This window comes from Acanthamoeba castellanii (genome assembly GCF_000313135.1).
Source record: "Acanthamoeba castellanii str. Neff unplaced genomic scaffold scf7180000084761, whole genome shotgun sequence".
Classification (NCBI taxonomy): Eukaryota; Discosea; order Longamoebia; family Acanthamoebidae; genus Acanthamoeba; species Acanthamoeba castellanii.
The window spans coordinates 80931-90263 of NW_004457596.1; the positions used below are offsets into that span (position 1 = coordinate 80931).

General features: G+C 57.9%; 3 protein-coding genes and 2 pseudogenes across 3 annotated transcripts; 4 read left to right on the plus strand and 1 right to left on the minus strand.

Annotated features, from left to right (window-relative positions):
• Nucleotides 1-1485: 1485 nt before the first annotated feature.
• ACA1_227010 (Utp11 protein) lies at nt 1486-2497 on the minus strand (the record flags this gene model as incomplete). Its single annotated transcript, XM_004346449.1, has 4 exons — nt 1486-1731; nt 1810-1905; nt 2085-2198; nt 2285-2497. 4 exons carry the CDS (start codon nt 2495-2497, stop codon nt 1486-1488), a joined length of 669 nt encoding a protein of 222 aa, XP_004346499.1.
• Nucleotides 2498-2838: 341 nt separating this feature from the next.
• On the plus strand, nt 2839-4465 carry ACA1_227020 (annotated as a pseudogene).
• Nucleotides 4466-5704: 1239 nt separating this feature from the next.
• Nucleotides 5705-6328, plus strand: ACA1_227030 (IPT/TIG domain containing protein; the record flags this gene model as incomplete). Its single annotated transcript, XM_004346450.1, has 3 exons — nt 5705-5804; nt 5883-6034; nt 6101-6328. The coding sequence occupies 3 exons, from the start codon at nt 5705-5707 to the stop codon at nt 6326-6328; spliced, it is 480 nt and encodes a 159-aa protein (XP_004346500.1).
• Nucleotides 6329-6368: 40 nt separating this feature from the next.
• On the plus strand, nt 6369-7531 carry ACA1_227040 (annotated as a pseudogene).
• A 291-nt stretch (nt 7532-7822) lies between these two features.
• On the plus strand, nt 7823-9267 carry ACA1_227050 (uncharacterized protein; the record flags this gene model as incomplete). The annotated part of the gene is made up of 6 exons (XM_004346451.1): nt 7823-8020; nt 8150-8292; nt 8382-8488; nt 8585-8701; nt 8836-9057; nt 9161-9267. 6 exons carry the CDS (start codon nt 7823-7825, stop codon nt 9265-9267), a joined length of 894 nt encoding a protein of 297 aa, XP_004346501.1.
• Between the last annotated feature and the right edge of the window lie 66 nt (nt 9268-9333).

Below are 9333 nucleotides of genomic sequence, written 5' to 3' on the forward strand. Positions count from 1 at the left end.
CAAGCGTTGGGCGATGCTCCGTGCTTGAGGAGGAAGGCGGCGGTGGGGGTCTTCCCGGCATAGACGGCCAAGTGGAGCGGCGTCGTGCCAAAGTTGTTGGCGGCGTTGATCATCTTCTTGTCGAATTCGATGAGAGCCTGCACGACGCCACTATAGCAGCCGACGCTGTGGTGAGCTCGTTGTGGATAGCGGGATAAAGGCAGAGGAGAAGGTACGTATGTCCATTGACGGCGGCAATGTGGATTGCCCTGTTGGCGTCCGTGGCTTTCTCGTCCGCCTTCACCATGACGGGGATCAACTGGCGGATGATATGCGCGTGGCCAGCCTCGGCAGCCCTGAAGCGAGGAGAGATGTCACGATGAGATCGAACACTCGCAACGGACTCTTTCACGGGAGCTGACGCCAAAGAGCAGCTGTACCGTGATAGCAGTTCGCATTGAACCTGTTCGTCCGGCCATAGCTTACGCTGGTGAAGCACGGTCTGTATGTATGTCAAGTGGCCCTGTGAAGCTAGGTGGACACTAGAGTGAGCGACCAAAAGAAAGGAGTGATGCGCCAAGCCCCGCATACCTGCCCAATAGAGACGATTGCCGATCCTTCGCCGAGAACCGGTGCCCTGCATTTGCTTGACGTTGTCGAGCATGAGCGTCCTCCAACACCTCTCGCCTTCAATGACAGCCAGCGGACCACCAAAGTGCCTCTCGTAGAGCCGCTTCCACAAGACTGGTAGACGAGTAGGCGTGAGCACAAGAGTTGAATGTTGTCAAAAACGAAACGCAAGAAGGTACCATTATCCTCGAGAATGGTACTAAGAAGCTCACAGCAGGTTGCGGCCAGAGAGAAGATCTGGGAGTCGCCTTCTTAGACAAGGGGGAATTGAGCGTGGGCAATGGTAGAGCAGGTACCTCCTCGGTTGGCAGGAACGAGACGATGTGCGCCAGGCACTCTGGCGGGAGGAGTACGAGTAGACTGTCGGGCTGCGAAGCTTCGTCGGCGATTGGCTCCTGTGACTCTTCTTCCTCCATGCCCGCGAGCGCTTCCTTCACCTTCACCACCGCTGGCGCGCTCAAGAACAGCCTTTGTTTGCGCAGTAGCGCAAACGCCGCTTCTTCGCTCATCTCGAAAGAAAGAAGCAAAATTCCAAAGATAATCTCGGCCCTCGTTGTCAACTCATCGCTTAGCCCCAGGCGCTGCCGTATCAGGACGAGCGTGCCTGCCTTGTATGCAAACATTTGTTCTGGCCACATCATACCTCTCTTCCTCTTCGAGTGCGAAGTCTGGCAGCCGATTTTCGTCACATCCTTCGTCGTCATCTTTGTCGCTTCTTTATGCTTCTGCCAGTGCAAGTAGCGGCTGACCACTTGCCAACGCGCTACTCGCAGCTCCATCATCTTTTGCCTGCGTTTCGTTTTCCCGCCCTTGGCAAGCCGGCGTAGTTTTATTTTGGTTTATTTGCGGACGCGTAGTGGAAGGTGGCAGTCGTGCTTACTTGCTGCGCACCTTCTTCCACTTGAAGAGGGTCTTGACGTTGCCCTTGCTGTCCTCGACCTTCATCTTCTTCACACCGGCGCCCTTGCTCATCATCACCTGTCTTTTGGACGACACCTTCTCCACGACCTGGGCCAGCGACTTTTCCCTCTGCATCCTCTGCTTCAGCTCGCTGTATTGGCGCTTTCGCGAGCTGGCGATGGCCGCCGTTTGTCCCGCAACCACGGGCGTGGTGAACAACTCCTGAGACCATGAAGAGGAGAGAAGAGGATGTCAGTCTTGACCACCTCGCAATCACGCTCGTCAACAGGATGGATGAACCTCGGATTGCAACTGCTCAAGGGTGGGGCGATTGAAGCGGCGATCAACGAGCTCGGGCAGCGTGTTGAAGTAGTTCTCGGGCCGGAAGGTGAGAGCCTGGTCGAACGTGTCCACAAAGACCGTGTGCGTGTTTGCTGACCTGCCGCTCGACCCAAGAAGATGGAGACTGCTCTGCAGGCGCTCAATTTTCTACGAGAAGAGTCGTGACATACGTGGATAGTGAGCACACGTGCACAAGTCAGGACGGGTTGGAGAGAGTGGGAGTGCGTGGGTACCTTTTTCTCGGTTTGGCGAGCCGCAACGTAGTACATCATATCTTGCGTTTTCATGTTCACCATTTGCGTTTGAGTGCGCCGCTTGCCGCGTCTTGTCCTCGTGTGTACCCCTCCCTTTTGTGAAAAGAAAAAATAATCGTGGGTAAATTAAATCGCCACGATGAACGGATAACTGTGGAAATTGAGAGATTTAAACGTACCACCGTCTTTGATTTGATCATCTTGAAATAGAACTCATCTGGATTCCTGTTGGCCGCCTTCACGCGCAGGTTCTTGAGGACGGCCTGCTTCTTCTTGTAGTCGCGAGCGCGGAGCTTGTAATCCTTCTTCTTTTCGAGCAGGCCATACCTTTGCCTCGCGCGAGGCTGCGCTCTTTCCTTGTGCGCACGTTGTAGATCCTTTACAAACGACATGGTGCCCTATGCGTTCGATTGCCGTTGCCGAATTGCCAAGATGTGATTTCGGCGCTGGGTGCCTTTTTCCAAGCCTTTATTTTCTTTTCTTTTTCCTGTGAAGAGGCTGCACGAATCGCGCCTACTTCAACGCGGAAAACTCCGTTGCCCTGTTTGGCGCCTTTTTTGCCAGTTATTTCCCAGTTCGGCATATTGCGGGCCAATGGCTGCGCGTGGCGCCAAAATACGACGAAAGGGGACGCAATCTTTTTTTTCTTTGTACGCTCCTCCTCACAAGGACATCCATACCCCCCTTACTCTCCTCCTTCCGGCCTCGGTAGCTTCGTCTCGTCGTAATCAACATGAGGGAAATCATCTCTATCCACATTGGTCAGGCTGGCGTTCAAGTCGGTAACTCGTGCTGGGAGGTGCGTAGTCCTTCAATTGCGAGTTGCTGATCTCTCTCTCTCGGTCCTGCACGCCAACATGCTAAATTCGTCTCGGTGCAGCTTTACTGCCTGGAGCACGGACTCAACCCTGACGGTACTCTTCAAGAGGGCAAGACCTCGACGCCGCTCGCCTTCAGCACCTTCTTCAGCGAGTCGGGCAGCGGCAAGTACGTGCCGAGGGCTGTGTACTTCGATCTTGAGCCTTCGGTACGCCTTATGTCGCTCTCATTTCGCCAATTTTTCTCACACATAGAAGCGATCCAGCTCACACAAGCCCATTTTACATCGGATTTAGGTGGTCGATGCCGTCAAGCAGGGTCCCCAGGCTAAGCTCTTCCACCCCGAGAGCCTCATGAGCGGCAAGGAAGATGCGGCCAACAACTACGCTCGTGGTCACTACACCACCGGCAAGGAATACGTCGAGACCGTCGTCGACAAGATCCGCAAGCTCACCGAAGATTGCGAGGGCCTCCAGGGTTTCTTGGTCTTCCACTCGGTCGGCGGTGGTACCGGATCCGGCTTCGGTTCTCTGCTTCTTGAGCGTCTCTCCGTCGATTACGGCAAGAAGAGCAAGCTCGATTTCTGCGTGTTCCCCTCGCCCCAGATCTCGACCAGCGTCGTTGAGCCCTACAACTCCGTCCTCAGCACCCACGCCCTGCTCGAGCACACCGATGTCGCCTTCATGCTCGACAATGAGGCCATCTACGACATCTGCCGCGACAAGCTGCGTCTGGAGCGCCCCACCTACCAGAACCTCAACAGGCTCATCGCTCAGGTCATCTCCTCGCTGACCGCCTCGCTCCGATTCGACGGCGCCCTCAACGTCGACATCAACGAGTTCCAGGTGAACTCGTCCCGTATCCGCGCATCCACTTCCTGCTCTGCTCCTACGCTCCGATCGTTAGCCCCGAGCGCGTGAATCACGAGAAGCTCTCCGTACCCGAGCTCACCTCAGCCGTGTTCGAGCAAAGCACCATGCTCGCCAAGTGCGACCCGAGGCACGGCAAGTACATGGCCGTGTGCATGATGTACCGCGGTGACGTCGTCCCCAAGGACGTCTCGGCCTCGATCGCCAAGGTCAAGACTAACAAGACCATTCAGGTACGAACTCAGCCTCACCTTTCGCTCTCTCGCGCCTTTGGCCCGCACGGAAAAGAATTCTCACCTTCGTTTTTCACGTTTTTTCCAGTTCGTCGACTGGTGTCCCACCGGCTTCAAGTGCGGCATCAACTACGAGGCCCCTACCGCTGTTCCCGGCGGCGACATGGCCAAGGTCAACAGGGCTTGCTGCATGTTGTCCAACACCACCGCCATCGCCGAGGTCTTCTCCCGCATCGACCACAAGTTCGACCTCATGTACGCCAAGAGGGCCTTCGTCCACTGGTATGTCGGCGAGGGTATGGAGGAGGGTGAGTTCTCTGAGGCCAGGGAGGACCTCGCGGCCCTCGAGAAGGACTATGAGGAAGTCGGCCTCGATTCCGTTGACGATTCCTCGGTTGACGCCGACGGTTCGCTCTCCGTCGATGGCTCTGAGATCTAAAGCACCTTTTGCCGGCCATTGTATGTCTGGCGGGGTGAAGCAACAAATAAATGCTTGTACCTACCGCAAGTCTTCCAGCTATCTGCGCCCTTTTCTCTGGGTCGGACCTGCGACCTGCGCCAGAGCTTTCGTACGCTTCATCACCTTGGCCTTCCCGTTCTCGTAGCGGGGAAAGCGGACAATTTACCTCCGCGGCCTTGGAGAATCACCCGCTGGTGTTTTGCGGTTGCGTAATTGACCACGTGCCTCCGATCGGTTGGAGCAACCACGGCATGAGGTTCAAGTAAATTGATAACGCATGCCTGGCAATAACCCGGAGAATGTGTTGTTTTCACTGAATCCAATGTGCAGCCTTCTTGTGGCGCGTGCGCTGTTCAAAGACCTTCCTTACAAGGGTAACATCTCCCTTGGCAGCCCGCCTATGGCCTGCCGCCTTGCCATTAGCTTCTTTGAAGCCAATAAGGGACCAGAACGCAGCGGAACGGAGGGGAACTCTTCCCCGGGTCTCCCTCAAACCGTCCATTTCTTTTCGCCTCCTCTCCCCTTCACCGCCCTCCCCACGCTCGCTCTCCTCCTCTGCGTCTCGCCGACGACCACCGGAGCCAAAGAAAAAGAACGAACTGGCCGATACGAAGATATCTTCTGGCTTTGCGTCAGTGCCTCCAGCGCCGAACACCAAGCTTTGCCGGCAAGGCCCCGTAATCCGAAGCAACCCGCCGGCAACCGGCAACCACAACACTCAATGAGAAGAGACGAGGGTTCTCCTCCGACTTCCTCGGCGTCTCTGCCGGATACAAGCTCCACTGATTCGACGCCGACCGAGGCCGCCGCCGCGTTGATGAGCGGTCAGCCCCAGCTCGTTCAGCTCCCTTTTCCGGCCGCCGGTGTGGTGCCCGCAGTGGTTCCGGGTTCGGTGCGGCTGCTCCCCCAAGGCGCCGTACTCGCCACCGCATCGACGACTACATCATCTTCTGGAGCGACATCTTCGATCTTTCCTCAGCCACACCAACCTGTCGTACCCTTGACGCCCCAGCCGCCCCAGTTTTACTTCGGCCCGACAACCGCTGGCGCAGTGGTCCACCCATCTTTCAATCCTCTCCAACAAGCCCCACTCTACCAAAGGTACTGGCCCAGATCGCTCCGCAAGGCCAACTTCGGATAAACAAATGAACCCTAATAGCTCTTGATGACGTAGTGGCACTCACCCTTGATTACCCGACTGCCACCTTAAGGATTCAAATGCAGATCGCTGTGCAACCGCCCTCCAAGACGGTCTACCAGCGCATCCTCAAGCCCTTCCCCTCCGTCTACCTAATCCTGCCGCCGCTTCACACCAACGGTACGCCCCCCACAAACCACTTATCACAACAACATCACAGATCAGCTTACCATCGTCCTCTTTCGTTTTACGCATCAGTGAGCGGAGACCCGCTGAGCCTGCTGTACGAAGCGCTTAGCGCCAAGAGCCATGAGGAGGGCGTGTTCGTGGAGGCCAGTGTTGTGCGCAACGACAACGGCGATCCGCTCGACCGCGCCATTGACGGCCAGGCCACCGCGCGACTGGAGAGGGTGAGTTAGCCTCCCCCCTGTAACAAGCGACCAATCGTCTAACTCCTATTGCGCCTCTCTTTGCAGAGCGGGTGGAACTCGGGGGTGTACACGGCGACCTTCAAGAAGCTCAAGCTCCTCACAACCTCGCAGCAGCGTTCTGGCTCCAAGTTCAGCCTGTGCTTCCGCCTCAAGTGCAGCTCGCTGGCTCTCGGGTCGCTGGCCGACATGGTCGTGATCTCGAACCCCATCGAGGTCTTCTCGCACTCCCAGTATCTGGGCAAGTCCGATGGCACGTCTCTCCTTCCCTCATAGCTCCGAACTTGATTTCAAATGAAAGGCGCTCGGGCTGATGATGGCCGCCTTGTTTGGCGCGAGCACAGCAGATGACCGAGCGAAAACGCAGCCTGGGGCGATCAAGTACGCCGACAACCCCGCTGGGCTCCACCTTAAGCTGATGGAGTCTATTCACGTACGTGAATACTAAGGCCCTCATCTGCAACCACCAAGCACAAGGGACTGATGAGAGTTTCGGTGTTACACAGGCGTTCAAGGAGCTGGGCGGCGCACAGGAAACACTGATCAACTACATCACTGCCATCTACAACCAGAACAACCCCATACCGTCGGCCATGGTGGCGCTGCCTCCGTCCGGTCTGCCTCATGTCCACCCGCAGCAACTGCCGGAGGGCTTCGTCCTCCAGCACCATCAGGCCATCCTGCCCAGCACCGGTACCCACGCGGCTTCTTTGTTCTTCGCTCTTTCGTTGCACGCTTTTTTTTAACTCCTATTCCACAAGCAGGCGAACGATCCCAATCTCCCACAGGGACCATATTCGGAGGCACACCACCCAACGTGTCGCCTCGCTCGAGCTTTCACTCTGCCGCTCTGCCCCAGCAGCCGAGCTTCCCGCTCACGCCGACGCCCCGCCGGTGCTCGCCCACCTCGTCCGGGTCCTCGTCGCCACCCTCCTCCCCGCCCACGCTCTTCGCCGCACCGCCGGCCACCCACGCGCCTGTCCCCATGTCCGTCCCGCCGCACCCTCGGGCCTCGCCCGCCCTCTTCCCTTCTGGTTCGGGCCCCGCGTCGGTTCCGCTCACGCCGCAGACCGCGGCGTCGGTGCTGCCCGGCATCGCCTCACTCTTGGCCTCTTCGGGTGTGTCCTTGCCGCCGCTCGCGTCGTCGGCCACGCCTGCGCCTGTGCCCTCGTCACTATCGGACCCCACTGCCCGCCGGCGGCCCTCTGTGGAGACGCTTCTCCAGCAGCCTGTGCATGCGGACCACCTGCGCGGCGGGTCCTCTCTGCTGTCGTCGCTGTTGCTTGCCCCGCTTCAGGCCCTGTCGGAGGCCTGTCGCGACAGGACCAACTCGAGCAAGCGCAAGGCCAAGGAGTCCGGGCACGAGCACGAGCAGAGCATGAGCACGACCAGCGTCGCCGGGCAGCCGACGCGGACGACCTGGGAGAAAAGGAGAAGCGCGAGGTCAGGCACAAGCGCCGACGGAAGAGCGCCGACTAAATCAACGCGGCGGTCTTGTACAAAACGTCTCTCATTGTGGTCGCAGTGGATGCCTCATATTTTCATATTCATCATAAAAATTCATTTTTACTCATAATCACAGAGACACAGACACTCGAACAGTGCAGCCACACACCAGCAACATCGAAGAGATGCTCTTGACTCCCACGATCCTTGGCTGCACTTGCGACACCGTGCTGGGGCACGGGTCACAGGCCAAAAAGGGAAAAAGAGAAAATAAGTGAGAAACAGGAAAAGAGAACAAAAGACGTAAGGCCAAGGACTGCGAGGATGGAGGAGACAGGCAGTGGTGGTGCACAGGGGCTGTCCTCGTTCGTGGGGGAGCGACATGCGGCAGCGGCTGCGGAGGTGGCCGAGTTCGATGGGTTGATGGAGCGCAAGCTCAAGCAGCTGCCGCCCTCCAAGCTCAAGGACATCGCGGTCGTCGTGGGCATCCCCTTCTACACCGAAGTCTCCAACATCATCTCGGTACCTGCCCTCGCTGCCCTGCCAGCCCACTCCAATCCATTTGCATAATCAATTTATTTTTCCTAATTTAAATAATAACTAATAGAAAAATATAAATATAAATATAAATATAATCCTCACGCTGTGCAGGTTCTGGTGACTCTGCGCGAGGTGTTCCAAGAGCGACGTCAGCGGTGTCTCGTGTGCGTGGTGGGCGAGTGCGCGCGGTCGGACTACGTGCAGATGATTGACGTCGCCGAGCTCGAGGAGGGCGAGGCCTGGGAGCAGGAGAGGTGCTCTGCGCCACACACCTGCCAACGCACCAGCGCCGCGCACGTCAGCTGACAGCTGTGGTGCACACACGCGTGCGGGTGTGGGCCAGGTTCGTGGGGATTGAAACGATGTGGAAGCCCCTTCCCAAGTTCGCACAGAAGCCGTGGGCGGTGCGCGCGCTGCAGCTCGTGGCCGCCGCCGCCAACAATGGCAATGGTGCGTGTGCGCACGTTGGGCTGTCACTGGATCGTGTGCGTGTGCGTGTGCGTGTGCGTGTGCGTGCGCGATGCTGATCCGGTTGTGGGGGAGCAGGTACGCATCTGTTGGTTGTGGATGCCGACATTCAGTTCAACCACTGGGAGCTGTCGGCCAAGAGCCTCGTCGTGGCTCTCCTCAACCCGCTGCTGGCCTACGACCACCAATTTCTCGGTGCGCCTTACCAGAGCTCCCTCAACACAGGCTCCAGCTCACCCTGTCTGGTGTGTGGTGTGTGGTGTGTGGTGTGTGGTGTGTGGTGTGTGGTGTGTGGTGTGTGGTGTGTGTGTGTGGCCGTGTTACTACAGAACCCTCCCAGATCGGGAAGCCGCCCCTTGCGGAGTCCACATCGTCGTCTGACCTCAGCTTGTCGGCTTCGTCGTCGTCGTCGTCATCTCCCGTCGGCTCTGCTCCCAGTTGTGCCGAGCCGGCGTCGGCGACGATGGTGGTCCTCAACGCTCCCCGGAGCTTCATCGCCGACGACGGCCTCGTCCACCTCTTCACCTACCTCTTCGTATACGCCGTGCTCGGTTGCCTCCCCTCACCGCCACCCTTCCACACAGTTGTGGCGGTGCTGACTCACCCGGGAATCGTGTGTGCGTGTCTCGTGTGCGTGCAATGCGTGTGTGCCAGGTATCGAAATCCACCAAATCTATGGAGGCGAGTTCTCTGTGCACCGCGAGCTGAACAAGGTATCGTACGTGTGCGCACGGGTGAAGCGTCCGGCTCTCACTGCATAAATGTATTATGATCACAATGGGGCAGGCGCTGCTGCGGGACAAGTCGCTGTTCTACCGGGATGCCTA